The sequence below is a fragment of the Lotus japonicus genome, chromosome 3, assembly GCF_012489685.1.
Source record: "Lotus japonicus ecotype B-129 chromosome 3, LjGifu_v1.2".
NCBI classification, from domain to species: domain Eukaryota; kingdom Viridiplantae; phylum Streptophyta; class Magnoliopsida; order Fabales; family Fabaceae; genus Lotus; species Lotus japonicus.
In genome coordinates this window covers 22225972-22252837 of record NC_080043.1, presented here as the reverse complement: position 1 = coordinate 22252837, position 26866 = coordinate 22225972, and the positions used below count along the sequence as shown (strand labels likewise).

General features: G+C 35.6%; 3 protein-coding genes across 4 annotated transcripts; all 3 read right to left on the bottom strand.

The window, feature by feature from the left end:
- Nucleotides 1-546: 546 nt before the first annotated feature.
- LOC130746374 (uncharacterized) lies at nt 547-10691 on the bottom strand. Of its 2 annotated transcripts, none has more exons than XM_057598986.1 (19): nt 10399-10691; nt 8899-9002; nt 8605-8691; nt 8443-8518; nt 8271-8345; nt 8105-8158; nt 7831-7890; nt 7641-7757; nt 7211-7305; nt 6919-7127; nt 5997-6094; nt 5516-5619; nt 5201-5366; nt 4856-4978; nt 3921-4003; nt 2820-2961; nt 2656-2685; nt 2396-2466; nt 547-1789 (listed from the first exon to the last, which is right to left on the bottom strand). In XM_057598986.1, the coding sequence occupies exons 1-19, from the start codon at nt 10435-10437 to the stop codon at nt 967-969; spliced, it is 2556 nt and encodes an 851-aa protein (XP_057454969.1). In that variant the 5' UTR covers nt 10438-10691; the 3' UTR covers nt 547-966. The 2 variants fall into 2 exon arrangements, with proteins under 2 accessions (XP_057454969.1, XP_057454968.1); XM_057598985.1 differs by having other exon boundaries at nt 547-1792; nt 10399-10690.
- Nucleotides 10692-14907: 4216 nt separating this feature from the next.
- On the bottom strand, nt 14908-18933 carry LOC130743767 (uncharacterized). Its single transcript, XM_057595997.1, is given in 8 exon segments — nt 14908-15494; nt 15497-15548; nt 15768-15843; nt 15845-15891; nt 15970-16069; nt 16071-16097; nt 16922-16996; nt 18842-18933. Coding segments are annotated over 8 exon segments (558 nt in total). The 3' UTR covers nt 14908-15405.
- Nucleotides 18934-19130: 197 nt separating this feature from the next.
- LOC130746362 (homeobox-leucine zipper protein REVOLUTA-like) lies at nt 19131-25878 on the bottom strand. The gene is made up of 18 exons (XM_057598966.1): nt 24806-25878; nt 24568-24727; nt 24375-24463; nt 24193-24283; nt 23899-23994; nt 23687-23800; nt 23527-23610; nt 23098-23253; nt 22945-23019; nt 22759-22865; nt 22473-22656; nt 22176-22364; nt 21822-21902; nt 20946-21080; nt 20511-20845; nt 20147-20252; nt 19885-20034; nt 19131-19476 (listed from the first exon to the last, which is right to left on the bottom strand). The coding sequence occupies exons 1-18, from the start codon at nt 25027-25029 to the stop codon at nt 19327-19329; spliced, it is 2526 nt and encodes an 841-aa protein (XP_057454949.1). The 5' UTR covers nt 25030-25878; the 3' UTR covers nt 19131-19326.
- Between the last annotated feature and the right edge of the window lie 988 nt (nt 25879-26866).

The window sequence follows — 26866 nt, the reverse complement described above, 5'->3', positions numbered from 1 at the left end:
AAAGTGGTCTAAAATTAGACCACTTTAAAAGTGGTCCACATTAGGGGTCACCTACAAATTAACGTTTTTGTGATGCTTTCATTATTGGCATTATACTTTGTCCTATGTCGAGAGTATTTGTTCTCTCGACACCATGATTATTCAATAAATCTTTTGCTCTCGAAAAAAAAAAATATCAAAGATCTGTTTGAAACCTTTTTTATATATTGAAAGTTAGTTTTAATGATATAAGGAAATTTTTTTATGAACAGAAAATTTAAATAAAAATTCATTTGTTCTTCTCTTAACCGCAAAAAAAATACTCAAATGATAATAAAAAACTGCCATTGATTTGATATTTATTTTCATTCTGCTATTCATTATCAATTACAATACTCAGTGTAAACTTATTCAAAACATTAGTAGTATTTATTTACAGAACCGTTCGACAGCTTTAATGTCAGCAATTTCAAAAATTAAGAAAAAAAAAACATTCACATTCACTGAAGAATGTGGGCATTTGCCAGTATCCAACATGTATTGGGATAAGAGACATGAAAAGAGAAATAGACACAAAGTATCATGTGATAATATCATGTGTTATGAGAAGATCCTTAAACTTTAGAAGCACACTAAATGTTTGTATAACCTCAACGAATGTAGAAATAAAGCCCTCTAGGGAGCATTCAGTGACCCCTCACATGATGGAAATTAGCATCAATGTCGAAATGAACCCAAAACGAAGAGCTGATTAAATTCGTTAAATGTGGGAAAACCCATAAATGACTTACAGGAAGAGAGACAAAACTTAAAGATAATAAACAAGCTTAATATCAATATGCGTGAATATCAGAAAAAGGACATAATGGAAACAAAAATATACTGTACATTGATCTGCTTCAGACGCCTCCGCGTGCCAAGAATGTGGTGCGCTGGTGTTGTTCAACTTTTCATCCAAACAGGAAGCAAGATTTACCTTCATGTCCATCACTCTAGAACAGCAACCTCTTGGTCAACCCTCCAGTAGTTAGTATCATTGAATTCCTTCACTCCGGCACCGCCCTCTTCGGAATTTTCCTTTTCTGCCACTTTAGGGACCATGTTTCTTTTCAATGGTCCTGCTTCCCCAACTATCCCTTCTTTCAGAGCCTGATCCATAGCCTTCTCAGTGCCTTCTAATTCTACACCTACAAATTCAACATCCTCCTCAAACAGCGAGGGTACTGCTCCTGATCTTTGACTTGACTCCACAATCCCCTCCATGGAATCTATAGTAGATGGCAACCCATTTGAAGAAACAGTTTCCCCGTTTGAAGGAGAACTAGGATTAGGGCTACCTAATTCAGGTTTACTAGAAAGGTTATTTCCAGACTCATCATGATCTACAAAGGGATTCGTGCTTGAGTTACCAACTTGCATATCTGAAGGTTCCCCCCATCCCACCCAATCAGGCATGGGTCTATCACCATACGACCCTTCCTTGTCTGATGCCTCAAACCTGAAGAATCCAGTATCATGTGAAGCACTTGTGTTTTCGCTTTCAAAGTTCATAGCGCCTCCATTCATGGAATTGCTGTCTGTTGATCCACTGATAAAGTCTGTGTTCGAGCTAGATGTACCGTTCAGAGTATTTTTGCTTTCATCCAGTTCTTCATCCTCTCCAACCACTACCTCATCATCACTACTGCTACCACTATTTGCAGCACCGTTCAAGTTTATCTCATCCATCATCTCTGATGATGTTGTGCCCCCAGCTGCATCACCAACTCTGCCGTCTTGGAATGCAAACCAGTTGGAGTTTGTAAACAGACTACTGCACAAGAATTATATTTCTTATATTGACATTCAAATTATAAACTACAGTACTACACCAACAGACTTCCATAAAAGTCCAGTAACATCCAGGCAACAGTGGTGGGTGCATAAATGAAGCTTTAGAATATTTTTAAATTCTCACTATGTAAAAGCAAAAAGAAAATCATGTCCTAATGGAAAATGAAGAAATCCCCAACTAGGGCATCGATTAAGCAATTTGCATTGTAAAGGTGATAGAACATGGTTTTTCTCCAACACCCAGTATAATATCTCCTTCTTTCATAGTTGATAGATACTTCTCTCAGGACAGCAAATAAATCCTAAAAAACCTTCACTACTCTATCATTGTCTTCAAAAGTACTAAGACAATCAAGGAAAGAATGGATACTATTACTATGGGCAAGAAACATACAGGAAAACCTTACCAGAAATATGCCAGGCACAGTATCCTAGTAAGATCATATTATTTCATGTATTTATCAAACATACACTCGTATGTAACTTTGCTAAAAAATAAAATTACACTTCTTGACTGATCCATATGATAATCATACTCATCAAAACAAAGTTCTTAGTTATGTGACCAAATAAATAGACTCACCTCCCTTGATCATCACTAAGTCTTAGAGATGATATGACAACTTGAGCAGAGTCGTCATCAAAGTAGACATCCTGCAGTGCATACAACAGATAAACTTGCCATCAAACTAGTTAACAAAATGTACAAGATTACTAGGTGATTTCGATGATGCATAAGACAACTCCACTACATCACTTGGTGACAGAAGAGCTAATTGGTTCTGAAAAATCCCGGAAATCAACCAAATAAAATTACAACAGTTACCAAAAAAAAACTACTACCTCATCATCTCGATCAAGGCTGCCACGTTCCTACAACCAAGCAAATCAAAGCATTACTCCAGCATTTTAAGTAACAGTGCCAAAACCGAAAGGCAAATCAGGGAAACTTCAAAAAGACAGGATTAAAAGACGCACAAACTGGGAAGACAAGGCCAACTACAAACCTCTTCGTTATCCTCATTCCCATAAATTTTATATCTAAAAGCCTGACTCAAATTATTGGCTAAAGCTGCAACATCATAGTCCCTGTCATGAAGGTCATCATCATCACTGTCCCTCATCCTATCTTGTAAAGCAGTCGGACGTCTGCACAAAAAAGGAAAAAATATGAAAATGAGATAATCAAAATGAGAAAGAACCCACAACTTATAACTAACAGAGATCATAACTTCACTTGAATTATTTAAATGGTGGGGGGGGGGTGCATGATAGATTCTATAGTTCTTACAACCTCATCACAAAATATATTGAACCAAACATGGCATATACTCATCATTACTGTTGAGAAGTCTCACATTGACTAGAGATATGGCCAAGATAGCCCTTATATATGGGAAGGAAATCCTCACCTCTTGAGCTAGCTTTTGGGGTAGAGTTAAGCCTACTAAATTCTAATATGCAGATTGACTAGAGATATGGCCAAGATGACCCTTATATATGGAAAGGCAATTATCACCTCTTGAGCTAGTTTATGGGGTATAGTTAGGCCTATCAAATTCTAATGTGGTATCAAAACCTAGCCTAGATCCGTTTAGTGGAGAGTGGAGACACCCATTTATGGGTCACCCGCAGATATTCATTCCTGCATATTCCACGCTCCAAATGTTCAATCTTGGGCGTGAGGGGGTGTTGAGAAGTCTCACATTGACTAGAGATATGGCCGAAATAGCCCTTATATATGGGAAGTCAATCCTCACCTCTTGTGCTGGCTTTTGGCGTAGAGTTAGGCCTCTCAAATTCTAAAAATTACCATACCTAAGTGGCTTCTCTTCAGTTTAGTCAAAATCATAATTAACACTACAATTACATCCACTATATATTTATAATGCCATTTGCTGAAAATCAAGTCCCCCCAACCATTATTGGTCAATATAAACTCACCTATGGTCACATAACCCATGTAGGGTCAAGATTTTTCCCAATTTCAATTATATTACTGCAACAAATTCAAAATACCAACAGACTTTATGCACAACAAAAACCTGATACTCCCAATAAAACTCTTCTTAAGCATTTAGATTAAGATATTTGAGATCAGAATTTACCCGCAAGCCCAACGGTGAACATTCTCAACCACATTACGCTCCTGAAGAGTTGTAGTTTGCCACTCATTCCACTCATTATTTTCCTATAGAAATTATGCATATCAAATTGAAGAAAGTTAGAAAAAGTAATATAAGACCAGCCTCATGGTCTCAGATGCAAGAGCAATACCACCAATGCCTTTAACATTTAGATGCAAGAATGATTTTTTGCAAGTAACATATGAGCTTGTCCACAATTTCATATGAAATAAAATTAAGAGATTAAAAATAGCATAGAAAATATCAGAAAGGAAGTAACCATGGAAGCAGAAGAAAACAAAAATCCTCTTGGGTCTAATGTCTAAAGTAAAATGTTGATTGTTAGTTTAAAATTACTGAGTGAACTAGGCACATCAAGAAAGTAAACCTGGATGCAAAAAATAAATAAAAAATTAGCAGTATTAGAAGTATGAAACCAAGAGATGCCAAAAGCTTCTTATGGATGAGTCTGTAAACAAATTTATCAGCATCTGATAAGAACTGATTGGAATTACTGAATAATTATACAAGCACTGGTTTTCGAGAGTCAGCCTCTCCTAGTTCTGAAATTCGAGAGTCAGTCCTCTCCCTACTAAATCACTTCTGAATTTCTGAATCCCCTTCTGTTCAGACCCAACCCCTAATATATAACTACTTCTATCTAATTTAAATTCAAACTATAACAGTTACTAACTGCTGGAATAATAAAACTACCCAACTAATAATTAAATAATAACTTCCTAACTGCTACTGTTCATGCACTGTTCATCCCATCAGCATCTAAGAATATTTGTCAAGGATAGCAATCCAAGGCATAATTCATAGTATATCCAAATAGATTCATACAAATAGTTAAAAAATTATTGAGAAAACCATGAACCTATTTTGTACTCATGAATATGTTATACACGACTAACCTGAAGACATGTCAGTATGTGACTGCGATTATATGCCAAGTGAACAAGTTTGTTAGAAATTCGGGTAATATGCCCAATGTTTCCTGCCCGTGGTGCCTTTTTCCCAGCAGCAGGTACTGTTGGCTGCAAATTAACACAAGCAAAGAGGTTCTAATATACTCAAAGACAGTGTAGCGTTGAAATATTAAGCACAACATATAGGTTTTACCGCTTCAGCTTATGTATGTTTCTTTTCCCATCTAATTCAATGAAATATTGAAGAAAATCACGATAATTTAATATCAACAATATACAGTGATGACCAAGACACAACATTCAATCTATCAGTTTGAAGAATCCATTTACCAGATCTCTGTCAGGAGAGAGACTAGATTGTTTATCTGCTTGGAGAATTCTTCCAATTAAATCGCAGTCTCGAAGAAGATGATTAACAATAGCATCAGTTTTGCTCTCCAGGCACGATAATATTATACTTTCTACATGATGGTGTAATGAATTATTGTATGGATACCTGCATTAGCAGAACACATGCAGACTAGTTAATAAAAAAGTAGTCATCAGTAAACATAAGCAATATCCACACAGATTCACAGAAGACATCCACGTTTCTCAAAACGTCTACAAGTCTGTCAACTATAAAGAAAACTAATAGTTGCTTACTCAAAGAAAAGATTAATAACTCGTTGAATGGTTCCTGAGTCCACCATTTCTTTTTCTGCTGCTTCATTTCCAGTTTTTAAAAGAACCGCAATGAACTCGACAATCTGAAATAAATTGCAGACAGGTGAGAAAAACAACACATATTACTTTTATTCAAGAATACAAATAATTGTATAAAATAAATTTTGAAATGCATAACGAAGATGTGTTCACAGGAGTTGAGCCTCAACTGGCCAAGCTGCTACCTAATTTTGGGGATTACTATACTAAAGTACCTAATCTTTTTTTTACAATGGTGAGTGAACATTTATTACCTGTCGATTGTATTTAATGAATTTGCAAATATTTCTGATAAAATCAGGTTCCCATAAATGTTTGACAACTCACTCTAGGTACGGTATTTAAGGGTACCACAGTTACCCCCTCAACATGATTGGATAGCCGTAACAACTAACCTAATGATCAAATCATAACAACTAACCTTCAATCTATGCTTCCCAAGTGGAGGTCTCAATTCTCCATATGTTGTAGGCAATAGTTTTTCATCAGATGATACATTCAATAGCATTAGCAATTCACCTGCAAAAAAGAAAACCAATCTTACTCATGATGGGATATGGATAGATGAATAAAATTCGACAGATCTTGTACAGAACAAAACATAAGGTGATAATATCATTCTTCAAACTTTCGATTATAGAATTATCATAAGACACATGACACATAATTATTGACCACCACTCAGAAAACCTAGAAAGAACTAAAATGCACACCATCTTAATCAATAGTACTTCCATATTTAGTGATAACTGCTAGAAATTGTGAAGAGAAAGACGCGGGAGGAGTAAAAATTACAAGAATGTGACGCAAAAAGAAAAGATAAATCATACATCATAATTGCCTGCCCATAAAAATTAGGACTTAAAGCAAAGCACATTAAAAACAATTTTATTAGTAGACCTCCACAATTCTAACTTCTGGAAGTAATCAATTATATTTCAACGGGCAAACTCCAGATCATCCTAATAATGTTAGGAACCGCCTAACTCCCTTATGATCTTTATTTACCAGGACAAAGATAAGTTAAACAGTAATAGTAATTTAATACAAGAAAAGAAAATCATAAATTAAATCTCAGACGTACAATACCTGTAGCAGTACATCAAATGATATAAAAATCTTTTCTTAAGGGCTCTGCCATATAGCTACTAGGGATCACCCATTTGGTTTTTTTCTTTGAACTATATTTTTCATAAATCAAGATGATTATACATCTGACATCAAAATCAAAAAAACCTATAACCTTCATAACTAAATTGAAAACCCTGATAATGAGTTATGAGCCTATAATCTCAATATGGAGCGAAAAAACAAACAAACATGAATTAGGAGTTAGGACTTACTAAGTTTGGGGAGCATTGCACCAATAGTATCTGGGTTTACAGGAATTGGTGGCTCATACATGTGTTGACTTCGGAATGAATGAAATAGGGGAGATGATATAGCAGATCTTTTCGGATCCAGCAAAGAAATACACACTGAAAGTGAGTTTACAAGGCTGGACTTCGATTGTGAATCTTCCAATGCATGACCCAAAATTTGGGCAACAAAACTGCATATTTAGACCCAAAAAATACATAACTATTACACAGGTACATATCATCAGAAATAACCATGAAGCATTGTGATACAAACCTGGGGCTTGAAAGTTTAATTGCTAGGGTAGATGAGGCATTACGAGTTATTGTACATAATGTTTCAGCTGCATTGGCATGAACTTCAGGAGCACACTGGTTTAAATAGGGGACGGAAAAGTTGTCAGCTAACTTGCAATTAAAGACAAGGCAGTAAAGAGCCACTAAAATTCAAACACTTGTACAAAAGTTGTCACTAAATTGGGCTTTTCATTATTACTTCTTCTATGTCACAGAAAAATGAATTTTATACAAATCAAAATACCAGAAGAAATTATTGTTTGACCAATGTCAAATTTTTAGAGTAGAATTGTGGTTTCATGTAAGCTCATTTAACATGTACTGATGGCACACAGCTGAGTGCATAACACCACTAAGCCAATAACAAAAGCTGGCTAAAAGAACATAAACCTGATAGATGCTTCACTTACTGATGGACTTAATTTATCAACAATCATCTCAAGCAGGTTGCTTTCAGCCAACCATTGCATCACATCTATAAAATTGGGATACACATGGTCATCAGCACCTACTAGTCGAACCAAAACCTGTCCAAAGGACTTGTCTCAGAATCCATTCTAAGGTATTGTTATAATAACAACTGGAAAGGTCAAAGTTTACCTCCATAATGGATGTAATTCCTATCAAATCAACCAGTTGACGAAAAACATTCTGATGGGCCTGCAGAAAGTATGCTGAATTCATGAATGAAAAATTCAAAAGGAAACTACATAACATACACCATAATTGTTGTATAGAGTATTTAGTATAGACTAAAAACTGCTTCAAGTAAAGGTACCAGGAATAAAAGGGATTATGAAGACCATAAAATTATAAAGATCGACTTGAATAAGCAATATATTGCTGTACTACAATAACATGTTGTTTTACTTACTTGAACATAATTCATAAGCGGTACGGTCTTTCGAATCATGAGGCAAACAACAACCTATAATATGGAAAATAAATCATCATCAAACAAGTGACTTCAATATAACAAGATAAGTGCCATTGACAAAAATATCCTGCAAACTGAAGTTCCAAATTTATCTAACAATTACCTTGCTAAAGTAGCCAGCCAGCAAGGCACTGTGTGAACGATCAGGCTCCAAATAGGAGAATAATAAGTTCATCAGCTGAAATTATAAGAATGTGGAAGGGGAAATCAGTACAAGCATTACTATACAGCTTCAAAATCAAAATCATGAGTCACAAACAGAATGAAGTACAAACCTCCTCTTCATCCACCAAGGTCTTCAAAATGACATCAATTTCACATGTGAAAATCTCACAAGCAATAAATGGAAACCTAAATTACAGACAAATCATGAGATAGTTACAAAAAAGTTGAAACATAAGATATTTTGCAACAAATTTTCAGTTAAAACAGCATACTTGAAGGCCCGTTTACTTTCAGCATCTTCTGGTGGTTCTTCAATAATATAGCGCAATAATTGTTCAACCTGAACTGGATCTCTCAGACTAAAAAGGGAAGAAGAAGAAGAAGAAAATTATCAATTACTTTTGTTGAATTTATGTGGCCAGTGATTTGTGCATTTTACTTCCAATTATCACCGAACATGAAAAGTGGGCAGATGTTCAACAAAATAATAATGATGTGCATGAAACTGAGACTTGTAAGAGGAGTGACAAAAAAACTCAATTGATTCAAAATAAATATAAACATACAAGTTGATGAGACGACTGTTTAGGGCCTTGCATTCTTGGATTACTTCTTCTTCATCCAGAAGCTCTTCTAAAGTGAAATTCTCCCTATCTAATATTGCTTCCACCTGTAGAACATCAGCAACACAAAAATGCACGTGACAGTTACTAAAACGGGACAGTAGGTAAAGAAGAAAGTAAGACATATTTAGCTAAAGAAAATGCTTTTTTCTTTATTGTTTTCCCTGTTTCCTATTCAAATCTTTGAAAAGAGAAAATAGATGAAGTTGTTGTAACTAAATGTACAAACACAAAATGAAATCAGAAAATACTTTCTCAAACTAAGGGTCCATTTGTTTGAAGTTGAATAGAATGCTTTTGGCAGAATTAATTTTGAAAAAAAAAAGCATTTTGTAAGAATGATTTGTGTTTAGGGATGATATTGTAAAAGTAAGTTTGAAAGAACTATTTTTATTTGGATGGTAAGTGGTAACACAAAATTATTGTTTTTAGTGTAAATATAGTTATATCTTGTGGGTTCCAACCTAGAATGAATTCTCGATGGAAAAGTAAGAAATTTTCACTTCTCGCACAAGGACTTCTACTTGGAGTTTTTTCAGTACTCTTAAAGTACATAATCCGCCATCTTAGATTAAGACACCAGGCATGTATGGTAAATTATTCCCAATTTTAAGATGTGCTGAGTCTTCAGTACTACAAGAGAACTGGAAAAAACTTCCCTTCTACTCACCATACACATGTTCAGTAAACGTAAAAATACAAACAAACAACTTTCTATATCTAAACATAATTTTAGTGGTAGACAGTTTGCCCAAAACGTTTGGGTATGTAACCAAATGCACTCAAAATAGCCCAATGAAACAGACATACTGAAGACTTCAATTTTCAATCAAGTTGTTCTCATTAAACATTCGGTTATCAGTTACAGAGGCGCTCAATCATAAAATTCCACTGCAACCATCTATCATATGAGACAAATGTTAAAATTGGTAGCGTTCGGATTCAGTTCGACAAATTCAAATCCATGAATTGGGCACAAGCGACAGCAGACAAATTTTAGCTCAAATCGTAGTTCGAGGCTTTGAAAACAGAAATCCAAACACCACTCGGTGTCTTCGCATTAACTAAAGCTCAAGGGCTTTTCATTGCTTTACATGCACAGATTAACATCCTCCAAACTATTGCATCAATATTACTTAATTTGCTAAAATGCATCAATTATTTCTAATTTAGATCCTCCAAACACAGTAAACCATTAAAAAAATGGAATCATTCAGTTAGTGTAATATGATTAATAACAAACATAAAGTGATGAAAACAAACACCAGGATCCATTTGCAAATGAAATTAAGAAAAACAAAGGGAGATTAAGATTAGCAAAGTTAAACAACAATTAATTCATCCATTAATTTGCAAGCAAAAACAATAAATAGAAAAATGATTGAATAGCAGTGAAAATGGAGGTGGAATTGAGAAGAGAGGAAAAACAAAACTGAAACTCACAGGCGAAGAAGCCGAAATAGAAGCGAGCTTCCAAAACATGTGGTTGGAAGAAGAAGGAGAAGTTGAAGAAGAAAGGGGAAGGTGGAAGAAGCAGAAGCAGAAGCTTCGTGGATCTGGAAATCGAGCGAATCTGGATGAAGAAGGTGATGGAGGTGGTGGTGCGTAAACCCTAATTTCGATCGAGAAGAAGAAGGGATCGAAAGAGGGGAAATGGAGAGAGAGAAGGAAAGAGAGAGAGGCAAGAAAATAAATCGCAAACGAAATTGCCACACAAACAGAAACCTATCCCACGCTTCATCATCCCCCTTTTGCCTTATTTTTCAAACAATATTTTAATTTAGTGATGCACAAATAATAATACAATAATACATTAACCTAATAGGATAGCTCGGTTGGAAACGCAGGTTAAGTGTATGAGAATAGTTCTCGGGTTCGATCCACACAGTACACTTTAGGAGAGGGATAAGAAACTTTAACTGTTACTAAATCTTGATCTGATGACATTTAAAGAATGACTCATACCGGATGTTTGTAAAAAAATATACAATAATACATTTGTGTGTGTGGAAGGATAGACATCTCATGTTACGTGCGATGTCCTCATGTTGTCACCATCACAAAAAAAAATTATCATACACTAATAACTAATTGCATGTTTTTCTTATTTTGAATAAAGACATCTTGTACTCCATTTATTCCTTTATATTTGTCACGTTAGGTTTTTTTTCATTTTATTTGTGTCACTTGCTTATTTTTAAAATTTCAAAAGTTAGTACTAATTATACCCTTAACTTTCATGTCAATAAAAAAAATTATACCCTTAACTTTAAAAAATTAATAATAGTGATAGAAAAGTTGAGGAGTCCAAATTAATAAAAGAGAAAAATGGTGTTCTGGGAGACGCTCCAGTCGATTATCCCGGGTTGATCACGCTGTCTCCTCACCGTGATCAAGGACGATCAACCCCGACCTGTCAACCCAAGTAACTATGGAATTGACCAGCAACTAAGACAAATGCACATAGCTCGAGAATGTATTAAACACTCATGACTGCATCGAACCGCGCAATCTCAAACCCTATAAAAGCTAAGGCTTTCAGAACATAAGGTACAAATTATCTATCTCATATCTCAAGTCCCAAAAACCCGCGTTCTAACTTGAGTGTCTGATTGTCATCGCTGAGACCCCTCCCAAGCACGATGGATAATAGAGCACTGTGATGATCATCATCTTGTCGCCCTTCCTTGCCGGAGTTTCGTTGTTCTTCTTCAATCAACACCCTTCCAGTTGGTTTTCTCATATTCGTCCGGTCAAATTGTATATTAAGGAATTAGATAGTAATTCTAATAAAAATGAAAACATTAATATTGTTCTTATTATATGTGTTAAAACCTTAAGTGACAAAAAATAATGAATAGGAGCAATAAATTATTTCTTATTCTATTGAGTTTTTATTTGGAAATAATAACATAAGTATTAATTGTAAGTGGGAAGGGTAATTGTTAAATGGTGGAATTCAATTGGCTTCAAACTCAAAAGGTCCAATCCGACTAAACCCAACCAACCACAATACTAGTATGTTTCTGCCAATTTTAGTTGTTGGGTTAGTCGAGTTTCAAGTTTTGCGGATGGATTAATTGGAGTCTGGGCTAAAAATGAACCACTCGAGTCCATGAATTTTAAAATACATCTCACGACCATGAAAGAAAGTGGAACCCTTAGTCGAAGCTCAACCCCCCACCTCATTTGCTTTACCTCACATTCTTAAGAAGCAACATAACTTCTTCAAGCAGTAGCATTGCAGATAAATGCTACCTTGCAATGCTCGCACCTCTGTACATCTTTCCTCCATCTCTTCTTCCCTTTATCTGTCTCTTGCTCTTCCTTTTGCGTTTGGCTACGGAGGCTCGAGTTATCGACTGACATCATTAGGAAGTGAATTTCATCACATGAGGGTTGTGTGGTTGTTGTAATATCAAAGAAAGAACAATACTTAGACCCTCAATAATATAAGGATTTGATACCTTTTGCATGTGATCTATAATTGTTGCATTTTGAAACTCATTTACCATATGTTCTAAAATGATCACTCGCCCAGTTGGTTCATCGACAATAAGAATTTTCTCAACCCGAAGTCGACCGAACAAATTGTTGATGACATAACCAACCATCCCGATAAAATCTAATGGACTTTGTTTGCCTATGTGGAAGGTTTAAATATGTTTCTTGTAGAATGGTATGAGGTGGGTGAGAATTTTTGAACACCCTATAAGTGGTGTGATACAAGGGGAATATTGCCATCACATTGAGGTGTTGGTTGGCAACAATGACACTAAATGATGTCAGACAACAACAATGGTGAAGGTTAAGTGGCCGTAGCGACGATGATAGTGGAGGGTATAAAGTGGAGACGGTAGTGAGTGGTAGTGATGTTGGTGGTGGGTGTGTAAAGAGGAGATCGTGTAGGATTAAATAATAAAAATTAATTGTTTAACTTACCATATAGGGTTATACAACCTCATTCTAAGTGGATTTACGATGTTATATATAAAAAAATAAATAGTGGGTGTAGTTCCTAACCTATCTAAACACTATTGGCTCACCTTGTATATGTGATTTAACCCTCGTGGGGTGAGTTAGACAATGAAGAAAATTTAGTAATCATATTTTTTTTTTTTGAAATGTAGTAATCATATTTGAGGTACTATTTATGTTGTTCCTAAATAAAAATAACACAGACACTCGCTTTTTTTAAAGTTTTATTAATTTTATAATGTGAAAACTTTTCTCAACTTCTCAATATTAGTGAACGTGTCATGTTGTAATTGAAAAACAATAAAAACAACATATGTGGAAATGTACTTAACTTTGGTCCTTAGACAATCTCTAATTTAAAAAAACAACTCATTTTGAAAATTTGGCTAAAGATCTTTGAAAATTGAAATTGAGACATTTTTTTGTGCCAAGCCAACTCAGACAAACGCAAATGCTAAAATCTCACAACCACTGTCCACAAAAAGGCCCCAAACCTTTTCAATTTGTGTTCTTGTGTTAATTGAGGAACTAGGGATATATAATCAATTCAAAAAAATTAAATAGTGCTATTATAAAAATATGGTGAGTCTCTATCTTTGGTGATTTTTTATTTTTATTTTTGGTCAATCTCTTTGGTGATTAGAATATGTTTGAAGAGGTCTCATCTAAGCATCCATGATTAAAGTTCCCGCTTGTTGCTGTACGAATAATTATATCTTCCTACACCTAAAAAATGAGATGTGGAGAGGTGGAGGAAGAGAGAGATAGGAAGAAAGGAAAGAAAAAGTAAAGATGTGATAGATGATTTGATTGATAGAGAAAAGAGAAATAGATAAAAACGAAGGTGGAAAAGAAGTGGAGAGGTGTGTATATATCATAATCTTGCAGTACTGATAACCAGAATTTATGTTTCTAAGGGGTTTTTTTGGTCTACTGTTTCTTGGGCTTGAGTTTGCTAAATTTTGTAAGCACTCATGCTATAAGGTAGAAAACAAATATCTCTGGCCCCCTTTTTTTTTATGTTGTTCATGCTTGACTCTGCTAATCTATGTTGGGTGCTCTTGTTGTGCAACTAATTGTCTGTCAATTTGACTCCACTGTGTGAGAAAATTACTTCATTTTCTCAAAAAAAAAATTGCTTGATTATGTGACTTGTAGCATTATGTAAAATCCATTTCTCACTTCTTTCAGTTACATTTTGCATATGCAAGTAGCATAATTTGTTGAGCTTATAATTATATATCATTGATGTATATACCAATAAAAAATGCTAGCAATAAATCCTTAAAATCTTTTCAATATCCTGTTTATTTTCAGTGAAATTCATAGACACTCATTATTGCTGGGACAAGCATAAACTTTACCTAAATGTGTTTAGATACCAGTTGAGTTAACGTAAAAATACATTTACCTCAATCCATCAGTATAGTTTCGTTCATTTTTTACCTCGAAGTGAGTGCTAATGTATGTTAGCACTTGCACCAACAAGTGCTAACTTGTTCAGAAGATCTTGGATCTGCAACTTCAATTTTAGGTTAATTGCCTGTGAGCTAGCTGGCAGACATCACAGTCCTTATTGATAATGATCTTGGATGTTGTTCACATCAAAACCACTATGTTCAGCTAATTTGAAATGGCTTCAGGAATGGCTTTCATTTGTTGCCAAATTAAAATAGTGTCTGACAGACTAGGACATTTCTATTGAAGTGTTGATACGCTTGTTACAAATTTACAAACTGTCACTGTCACAATTTCAATTTTTGGTACCAAATGGAAATAATTGTCTGTCCACCACTTGTTTCCACTCATACATAGGCTTGATCAGGGTATATGCTTAGTTAGATTTGATAATGTAAAGAAGAAAGATTCAATATTGATTTGAATGCTTGTAGCTATTTAAGATTTGAGCAAACCAAACAAGCCAGCAAAGAGTGTTTTTGGTTCTCATTAAGAGCCTCATAATCACTTCTGGGAAAAAGTCATACAAGTGTAGTTTGTGGAGTTGTTGAGTTTTGAATCATGTGCTGATCACCAATACAAATATGGCATAAAGCTGTGTATGAGATAAAACATTACTACACAATATGTGCAACAAGATTGAAGTCTAAGCTAACTTCAGATGCATTTTTCAATGGTTTGCTCCTTCCTAGTATAACTTCTCTTTGTCATCAGTGAATGAATAACAAGGTCACAATCACCATGGCAAGTTGGCAATTAATTATTACAGTACAACTAACGCGAAAATAGATATGACAAGTAGAAATAATAAGCTTTTGAACAACATGCTTCCAGCATCCATTGAATCATAACACAAGTCTCCAAAATTTGAGATGTCCTATTTAACTTTGAATCCAAACCTTTTGTTGAGCCCAAAAACTGTCATGTTGTTGATCTTCTTTCAAGGTCATCTCCACATATACTAAAAGAACTAAGTTGCAATAACTTGAATCAAACAACTGTCCTCCACTGTCATCAGCTAATGATCATCTTGTTAAAAAACTCAGCTTACTCAGGAAAATACTCCAACAACTCATCCTTCGTCACCCAAACGAAATCCTCACATTTCCAATGTCAAACTGGTTTTTGGCAATTACTTGTGACTTGAAGAAGAAATTCTGACAGAAGACTCAGTAAAGAATGAGCAAAAATAATAAATTTCCACATGCAGAAGCAAGACAGAATACTGTACTGAAAATGCTTGTTTTGGAATCAAGAGGTACAACACAAAAAAATGTTCAGAAAATGCCAACACATACCGATAAAAATTAACATATTGAAAGATATCAACCTTCCAATAGTAGATCAGAAATACAACAAATATCCTATAAATATACCTGAAAAGATGTGGATCCTGAAAGGTCTTCTGTAGGCTGAACAACCATATGGGCCATTGGAGCATTTCCAACAAAATGTGTTAGAAAGATCTCCTAAGACTGATTTTAATGCAGACTCTGCACACTGCAAAATTTCCAAAAAATTAAGAGGCAAAAGAACATAAGGAAATAAGAGGAGGGAAAGCCGCATAAGTATTTTCACCTTATGCATAGTGTTCTCTGATTCATAAACTTTCTCTGGAAAATGCCATACAGGCTTTCCGCTTGGAGCCCCATATCCATTACCATAGAGAAGAAGGTAGTCTTCTGTCCAGAGCTCTATTTAATGACCTAAAGAGGCAAGTAGTAAGTGAATAACTCGCAGCAATTATATTTGAAGACAATTTATGTTCATAACAAAAATAAAAAGGGATAAAGCAAAAGCCCAAAATAAGCTTGTCTCCCATGAGCTTTCAAAATATATTAGCTTTGAATTTGTTACCTAAGAGATACGATGAAGATTGACCTACCCTGCCCTCAAACAAGTGTATTTCTCAGTTAGAACTAACTAACAGCAGCTATATAACATTACTAAGAAGGCTTTCTTAAAGACTGAAGCTGCATTCAGTATACAACTTAAATATCACCGATTAGTCAAAACTAAACTCATTCAGACACAAATAAAGCAGGTGAGGGAATAAAAAACAAACTCAATAACCTTGATTATGACTATCTTTAGTAAACATCACACCAAAGAAAATAGACTGTTGATAACTGCCAAGAAGGACAAGGACAAGAGAACTAAGTTGTCATTGACTATCGCAGAAGCGTAATTAAGTTGTTAGGTAAAGACACATGAATGAAGTGTGGACATTACAAAAGCCTACCTACTTAGTACAAAATTCAATTTTTTTACTAGAAGAATGGGGAAGCAAGGATGATAGACCCATTGACTATAGAGACTCTAATACCATGTCATCATGAACTTACTATCCCAAAAGTTTAAGCAACAGGTGAAGACCCAAGTAAGTATTTCATTGGAGAAATCATAAGTAAATGACATGATGGCACTCTTATATAGAATTCGTTTTCCTTCTTACATTCCAGAAATTGAAACAAAGCATTTTATTACTATAAATTATATAAGGTAACAGTCTACTCAAATTGGTGCATACTTTCGATCATTGTTTTTGTCAGCTTCAGTGACTCGAGGTGCAGGCACATAGTCAATCTGATAATCTCCTTTTCCCCTGGATGTAACATAATGTTCACGTCAGTAAATGAAAAGAAGGATCCATTTGTACTTTGACTGTACTGAAATCTATTAAACAGATGGATGAACAGATATTGGTAAAGAAAATGATAAATACATATATATTTGCATCATAATCACTGCCAATGAAGGGAATCTAGCAAAAAAAGTCAATGTAGAGACACATACTTTTAAATAGTATCATTAAGTTAAGGGTTAGTTTGTTGTAGGACACTGGGATAAGAATGTTATCAAGTTTGCACTTCCCAAAACACACTCAAACTATTATTTAACAAAGGAAAGAAATGTTCAATTTGAGCCTGATTATAAAACCTGGTATGCAAATCAAACAAGTCTATTTATGGGCCCAAACAAGCCCCAAGGACCTGATTTTAGAGGTTAGGTTCTACTCTAATTAGCTTTGTATTCAAGGCCAGTCTTCTTGTATTCTATATCTAGGACTATTTTATAATAACTATCTCTGTTTTCATGTAACTAATGGTTTATGGCATGACTATGGCTACCAGAACAGAAATGACAATCAGCAATTTCAATGCTATTAGCTCCGTTGTGTTGGGTGACTCAAGTTTGATATTGAAGACCGAGAACGAATAGCTCCATCTCAGGAGGCACATGACAATAATGCCCATAACTTATTTCTTTCTTGGACAATAATATCCTCATTTTCATTCATATATATATATATATAATACCAATGGGCGGAAGTACTTGCAATAAATCCTTAAAATCTTTTTAATACACTGTTTATTTTTAGTGAAATCCATATATACTCATTATTTGCTGGGACGTGCATAAACTTTACCCAAATGTTTGTTAGATACCAGTTGAGTTAACGTGAAAAACATTTATATCAATCCATTAATAGAAGGAAGTGAGTGTTACGCCAACGGGTATCCAATAAAGTGTTGCCAATTTTAGTATTGCAATCTTTGTCATTTAGAAATTGTTCAGAAGATCTTGGATTTGTAACTTCAATGCAGGTTAATTGCATGTGGGCTAGCTGGCAGACATCACAGTCCTATTTGATAATGATCTTGGATGTTGTTCACATCAAAACCACTATGTTCAGCTAATTTGAAATGGCTTTCATTTGTTGTCAAACTAAAATAGTGTCTGACAGACTAGGACATTTCTATTGAAGTGTTGATACGCTTGTTACAAATTTACAATTGTCACTGTCACAATTTCAATTTTTGTTACCAAATGGAAATAATTGTCTGTCCACCACTTGTTACCACTCATAGATAGGTTTGATCAGGGTATATGCTTAGTTAGATTGATAATGTAAAGAAGACGATTCAACATTGATTTGAATGCATGTAGCTATTTAAGATTTGAGCAAAAACCAAACAAGCCAGCTAAGAGCGTGTTTGGGTCTCTCATTAAGAGCCTCATAATCACTTCCGGGAAAAAGTCATAAAAATGTAGTTTGTGGAATTGTTGAGCTTTGAATCATGTGCTGACCACCAATACACATATGGCATAAAGCTGTGTATGAGATAAAAGTAAAACACTATAAAATGTGCAAGAATGAAATCTAAGCTAACTTCATGCATTTTTCAATGGTTTCCTCCTTCCTAGTATAACAAGGATTTTTCTTCCTTTTCTTCACAATATAAACGTTCTTTTTCATTCCTCCATTTCTGTTTTCTTGATATTCTAAATTATATTTTTTACCAATTGAGCCCAATTCGTCCTTTTCATCACATGTATTGAATGAAGCATGAAGTGCAGTAGGTATTTCATCTGCAATATAAAGATTTGAACTTCATTAGGAACATCTTGTGGCTAAAACCATATGAGATGTAAGAACTTCATATACAGCCCCCAATAGGCTTTATCTAGCGCCCACCACATGTTCAGGTGATGCACCGGTACATTGCTGCAACTTGCAAACATAGGATTTGTAACCATGTCAAATACGGTTTGTAACTTGAAAAAACAGTTGCAAAACAGTTATCCAAAAATTAGCTACTAAATAGTTACAAATTTGCTTTTCCCGTAGCTAGTTCTGTTTACATTCACCGCCCAAACATGTGGTTGACATTAGATAGCCCCAAATAGAAGTATTTCATGTGTCATCAAGTCCTCATTTCAGTCGCTAACCAAAATTTACAAGATTAAATCAATTTGGTGTCTGCACCAGCCAAGAAATCAATTAAATTGAATGATGCAAACATGACCATATGATGTAGATGAACAAAAATTCTGATTTCTTTTTCCCTCTCAAAATTTTCTCAATTTGCTTTATACACTCTTACATTCAAGCGGGAAAAAGCTGGGCTATAAATACAGAAATTAGATTTTTCATACAAATGACCAATTTATGAAAGAGAAAGCTAAGCAATGAACACTGTTATCTTCTTCAGCAAGCACTTTCCAGGCGATGACTTGCTCATATGAAACATGCCGCCCCATTGTGGACATACAGATCCCAGCTGGCAGATAAGCAAATCCCTGAAGGAATAAAAAAGAATACAACAATTCAATGCATTTTTCGAAACTCTTCTACAATAGAAAAAAGCATACCAAAAATTCAGTGCATGTTTGGAAACTCTTCTACAATAGATTCTAAAACCAAAATTAATTACACGAAGAACTTTATGCGAGTGAACTCTGGGTGTCAGAATTGCTTTTGAGAGAACAGAAGCTGATCCAAACAGGCTTTCATCCATTTACATTTTACAGAAACAGCATACTAATTGAGATGTTAATTTCTTATTTATTTTTGAAGTAAGAACCTCAAATTTCATTTCTAGTCGGAGGGCAGATAGGGAGTTTAGTTTTAGAAGAAGATGACATTCTTGTCATATTAATTTGGCGCTTGGGCCTTTTGATGTGAACATGCTCGCATGAGGATATTACCTGCTGCATTAACTTGGCGAAATCTGCAAACAATGCCTTGCGGCCAGACTCATCAAATATTTTATCCAAAGTGATGTCTTGTAAAGCCACAAGAGTTGTTTCCAACATGTCAAGCCCAGCCTGATTTGCAAATATGAACATGGGCACTGACTGCAATTCCGAACAAAGAACCATATGAATATCGTCACACACATCCCAATTCCAGTGCAAAATTTCATTACTTTCAAAAGGATAAACTGTACCATGAATATTATAAGCATACCTTCAAAGAACAGCACAAAATGGCATCCTGATGATGCCACAAATGTTTCAGTACCAAATCACCCACAAGAGAATCAGATCTCAGCAGTCCAGTCCCCAAATAATAACTGTTTTCAGATAAGATTTATGGAAAGATAGATTAATAGAGAAACATGTGAGATGCCTTTTTTAAAATGAACATATAACTACAATGCTTGAACAGATGGCAATGTGAATCGTTTATCATAGATATTAGTGTGACAGGAGAAAAATACATTCCAATTTCCAAGCCAAATAATTCTCAACCCACTTGAGATAGACAATGCATGCATTAACTTAGACTTTTGGAAATATTGAGCAGAGATATCATATATAAGAACACTTGCCTATAACTCTGGCAGACCCAACGAGCTAGCGTCAAAGCTTCTGGAGAGCCAACAGAGAGTTTTGCTCCAGCAGCTGGGTTTGTGCCAGATGGAGATATAGCCATGGAAACCGTCTGCACGGAGGAAATCACGCTCCGGACATACTGACGTGCCATGACCGCAACATTATCCTGTAGGCTGCTCTCAAAAGGAAACTGGAAGGCAATAGTCAACACTGATCGATTGTTATGACATGATGAGGCATCTCCAGCAGTATGATTTGTTGATGCGCCTACTTCAAGGCCAGATGTCAAATTCAAGGTTTTATTTGTTGTCATTGTGTCCTTTTTATCACCCTGAAACAAAATATCAAATTAACTTGATTACTGTGCGGCTCCATATATGAACAACAGTATCAGTAGGAGAAAAATCAGATACGAAGAAACAGGACTCAACTGGTTTTGAATCTAATGGGATAATGCGGAAACCCGAAGGAACCAACGGAGCATCGTCTGGGAACATTTCATCAATTGGAGCAAATATGAGCTCACAGCAAGCTCCCACAGCATCCTCATCAATTCCACTACATAACTGTTACAAAACAATAACGAAGAAACAAAAAAGGGTCCTTAGTACCTGACTATTTATATTTTATCACATTCTTAGTAAAACTAAGACCACATAAAAATGAACTATAGATGAAGTGCATCCATACGGGGCACAAATAATATAAGTAACAAGCTAGCCAGAATTTCATGCAATTTCTTCAGATTTAAACTGATGTTGCAAGTAAAAAGCCACAATGAGGTGGAATGCAGAAAAATTTTGTGCACTCATGTCAGCGCTGTCAAAATGAGCCAAGTCTGATGAAATAAATGGACTAAGCTTGACAAATACAAGCCCACATAAATATTTTGGTCTGGCCCAGGCGCCCAGCCCAACTTTCATTTGTCGTATTTTGTGTACACCGCTAATCCCCTTCACATATGTTTCCTTTCATCAGAGTATAATAGACAGTTGCAACTTGCAAATACTGAAATTGGAAATTGTTATTTCCAAAAATAACCTTTACTGAGATAATGTCAGCACAAGTCCAGCTATATCATGAATTAAGACACAGATTTCTAATTGTGAACTCTGCTTAGAGTATTATACACTGAGAATCTTCCTTTTTCAGTGATATTTGTCACAAAATAATAGATTCAAAGGAAGAAAATAGAAAATTTTCCCAGAGATGACAAGTCACCATTTAATCTGACTCAGTTTATGCAAGATAAGTAGAAACATAATACAGATAATATCCTCAATTCCAACTAGAGTCAGAGGGAGAACCTGTAAGAGATGAACGTCCCTGGAAGCAAAAGCATCTTCTTGAGCGAGAGAGTGACCTTCAAGCCGGATAACTTCAAGCATCTAGAATGTTAACAAAACAATAGCATAAACGTCGCTTGCAAATATAAATTTTTGATGTGAGCTGGCCAGAAATGATTGGTATCATTCTACTGAAATGCGTAACAGGCACAAATTTATAAACCAAATCTTAGCCCAAAGCAAATATGCATTTAACATGTGAATAAAAAATAAAGAACTCCTTGTCATGCAAGCCAAAATCTCTCAAATGAATCCGTGACATAAATTAAGGGGCACTTCCATCCGGAATCGATGCATGAGCAAGGGCATACATACCTCTTCATGTTCAATTGTATGCCCAAGAGGCATGATTATTTGATTGCCTGTGAACCTCATAGGCCTCATTCCTGGATAGGCATACGAGCCAGCTTTAAGTGATGCAGCAGAGTAGGCATCCACATTAAAATCAGCCCATTCCGAGCGATGTTCCCTCAGAAAGCGTACTAAGACAGCAGGAGGGATGTTCTGCAAGTAAAGCAGAGTGAAAATTTGTCATATAACATTTGCAAGATATAAATGTAATATTAAAGAAAAATCATTCAACGCGTCATGCCAATGGGGTCTCACACTCACTTGAAGTAACATAGAAGCTTTTGCACAGAGAACTCCTCCAGCAAATGTGAGGGAACTTGCTGGATTAGACGTGCCACTTAAATTCTTCGTTGAATTAACCGAAATAATAACATCCTCAGCACCATCACAGTTTAGAACAGACCAGCCATCATCATTGAACCCATTGACAGCGTCATTGAAGCCCCTGTAATTGTGATGTATCAATTTTCCAATAATACAACAGATCATTTTGATAACAGCAGACTGAAATAGTTTTCAAGAGAACAAACTATTTAATGTGGCATACCTGCTCAACCTTTGGCTAAAAGTTCTCAGAACAGCAGGTTGCCTACCTAACCCATACACCACTTCACCACTTGTTTCTTGAGCTATTTGCCTGACATAGCGAAGTGCCTGTCACAAACGCCATTGTATTAATACCTGTCTTCTTAGAAAAAGATGAGGAAAATCAGATGAAATGAGAATTACTTACTGCAATTGTCATTCTCTGAGCTACCACTTTTGATGATTCATAAAGTGGTCGCAGCACTTCCGGTACACTCCATGCCTAGAAAAAAAGATTAAGCAATTTAATGTATATTAAAGGAAATTAAAAATATCCAAGCTAATTGCCACAAAGTCAAACCTGTAGGTTTAGGTGGTCTACAATGTGAATGATCGATCCTCCACCTTCACACGGTCGAATCAAGTAGCCACTAGGCAGCATTTCAGCCCTCACAAACTGATGGGCAGCAGCAGCATTTGGTCCGGCACCAGAACCGGAGAGTGACCTCTCACAAACCTTCAGAGTGTGTTTGGAATAAATTAGGCACAAAATCAAGTGCAGATTTCACCAAAAGCTACAACTTGTAGCTGATATGTAGAAGTGACTATATGGCTCCCGAGAAGTGGTTCCAAACAGGCTAAGTGAATCAGAATGCATATAAGTGCAATTACATTAGATCATCTTCCTTTAAAACGACAATTAAAAGAAACCAGGATGGATGTTGTTTTATATTTAACCCTATGCAATAACGGTGTTGTGTTGGATATTAAACAAAACAAGAATACTCACCACAAGACTGCCATTTTCCAAAGTTGTAGTGTATCTTAGAGTCCAGAAATCCCGGGCAGGAGACAATGTCATAGGAGCATATGTCTGTGGCAAACTTAAAGTTTACTCATAAGTTCAGAAAATAACTAATGGATCTAACATTTCACATTTGATTGTTCACCTGAGTGTAAACAAGCTCAATTGTCCCTCCATTTCCAGCTGGGAACATTGTGAAAACTTCAAGACTCCGACAATCTCGAAACCAAGACAGACGATCTTTTAGAATCTCTGCAACCTATGTAAATTTTGGAATTTAGCAAGTTCAGAGAGCTTACAGACTTCATATCAAGAAATTACTGAAAATCACAAATCGTATTTGGCCTTTTTAATTACCTTATTAGGTTCTAAACTAACCAAACCACACGCTCGAGCAGCCACGCCACTGCAACTTTGTGAAATGGTAAAGATCCCAACCGAATCCGGACCAGGCTAGCAAAAAGAATTTAGAAACAAATACAATAGATGATATTAGCGGAACAAACATGGCCTTCATATCAAAATAAGCATGGTATCATAATTGCAAGAGCAATAATAATAATAATAATTGTCTACTAGAAGCATGATCGCTAATTTACTTACTTATCTTGAAAGGACAAAAGAAAAGAAAAAAGAGAGTAAAATAGAAACCTTCATCCCGGGCAACTGGACCCAATCCACAGCAGTTCCTGTAGCCTTTGAAAGGAACTCTGCTAAGGTCTCCTCTGCAATTGATAGGAATCTGCAAGGATCATGCCAGAAAAACAATAAGAGAAAGCTTCACAAGAAGAACCGATAGAGGAAAGCTCTCATGTCATGAACTTCAAAATTACCCAGCAGGACTATTAGCATCTCTCATAGAATTCCGAGAAGTAGTAGCCACCGAATCACCATTGCCATCAGTAGTTCCAGCTGCTGACGGCTGCATTGACAGTCGAAACAACCAAATCAAACATGGTTGAAGCCATAACTAGATGCCTCAAACAAACCATGACAAATGAAAACAAATGTTGTTAGGCTGCTTACAGCTTGCAATTGCTGGCGCATAAACCCATTCTCACACACCAACTGTGACACCTGTTTCTGCAACCGATCATTCTCCTCCATCAACAATTTGTTCATTGCATTCAGCTTCCGGTTCACAGCCTGAAGCCTAGAAGCCTCTTTTCTCTGCTTCTCTCTACACCTGCACGCGACAAAACCACACCACATCAACAACACTTACCCCACCCAACAACAAGTCCAACCGAAACAGGACCATTACCTGCGATTCTGAAACCAAACTTTGATCTGCTTCGGTTCAACATTCGCGAGAACCGGGCATTCACGGATCAGCTGCTGCCTCCTCAAAGAACTAGGCTTTGGACACTCAGTATAAACCCGTTCCAAAGCTTCCACCTGCTCCGCGGTGTACCGCACATATTTCCCAGAAGAATCAAGGTGCCTGTCAATGCTGCTTTCCCTATCTTGAACAAAAGTCATAGCCATGTATGTATGTTCTTCTTCTTCTCACTTGTTCTTGAATGCACTTGTTAGCATATAATAGTAACTATCAAGTAACAACAACACCACCCCAAATGAAAATAAAGCAAGACACAAGCACGAGATTCTTATAACTCTTGCCTAGATTGGACTGGACCCAAATGGGGTCGGTTTGTTTATAGTACAGACAGAAAAAGAAAAGAAGGAAAGAAAGAAAGTGTGTAACCAACCTCCGTTACTATTGATATGATAGTACAAAACCAGCTAAGCTAAGCTTGTAAGTAAACTCAGATCACAAAACCGAAACGGAAACTACCCTTTGAAAATCTCGTTTATCTCAACAAAAACCACCTGCTGAAACTGCTGGTTTATCTTCCCACAGAAACCGGAACTTGTCCTTTATCTTCTTCTTCTTTCTTCAACAAAAACCCCACTTGAACTTGAAGCTGAAGTTGAGTCCTCAATTGATGGGTTTCTCTTTTTCTCTGGGCAATAGCCCATTATGAAATGAAATATCCATGAAACGAGAACCAATGTGGTTGTTTCAAAAGGCTCAAACTTGGAAGCAACCCAGTAACTTTTTTCCTTTCCTAAACCAGATTCCAGGGAAATGAAAGAGAGTTTGGAGCTTGAAGAAGAAGCTCAGTTTTTGAGGGAAAGTGAGGATGATGATTGATGATGATGATGAAAGAGATAGAGATGGCTAGAATAGAGACAATGGAGAAAACCCTAACCGTGTATTCTTCTTCATGACGATATACAGAATTTCAGGGAAAATCGAAGAGAGAGAATGAGATCATGGTTTGGTTTCAGACAGTGATTTCTATTATCTCAGCTGAAACAAACAGTGACAATAAAGTGAGAGAGAGAAGAAACAGAGGTTTCTTTAGATATTCAAACTCCATTTTACATCATTGTCCCTGGTTTTTGTGTCAAATGACATCCAATTTCTTTTGGTTAATGATCAAATTAGTCTGTGATTTTATAAGCGGGTTTGATTTTAGTTTTTCAATGGAGAAATAAAGTTTAGTGGCGGTTTGTTGTTTTATACCGCTATTGAACATTATTTTTCCATTAAAAAACTAAAATGAAACTCACTTACGAAATTAGGGAATAAATCGTTAACCCAATTTTTAATTACAAATTGTAATTTTGAATACTCCATCCTTTACCCTTTACTTGAATGTTGTGGTGAAAATATGAGAGAAAATGATGTTAGACAACCCCATATGGATTGTTAATTTTAATGAATTATACATATTAATTAGTTTATTAATTAATTAAATTGTGTAAAAATAAAAGAAATCTTAAGAAATCAGATGGATTTTTGAAACTAAAAGTTAAACTTCACTGTGAAGCAAATATTAGTTAACATGGTTTTAGACATTTTTCTTCTTTTTGCTGGTTTTCTCACCTCTTTTACGCGGAAAAGTTTCTCGAAACTATGCATGTAAGACTTTCATTATCCCCTCTGTTTTGTTTATATTCCAAACGGTTCCGTCTAACGTTAACGTTCGAATCAGTGATATACATAAACACAATGTCTACACATCGTTAGATATACTATTATTTTAATCAACGATCGAGATCAATCTTATATACTTCTTTCATCTTCTCTCTTTAAACCCTAACTCATTCTACTCCCACTTTACCATCGTCCACCGCCACATCACCAACTCTTTTCTAACAACTCTTCACTTTCATCACCTAATTCTAAATCAGATCACCGAAACTAGATAGCCTCTTAAATCTTCTTGAGAATTTCTATATACCAAGTAGGGAAATCAAATAGGAATTTGGGTTATAGTTAAGTCATGATTATGCAATTGATTATAAAGTTATA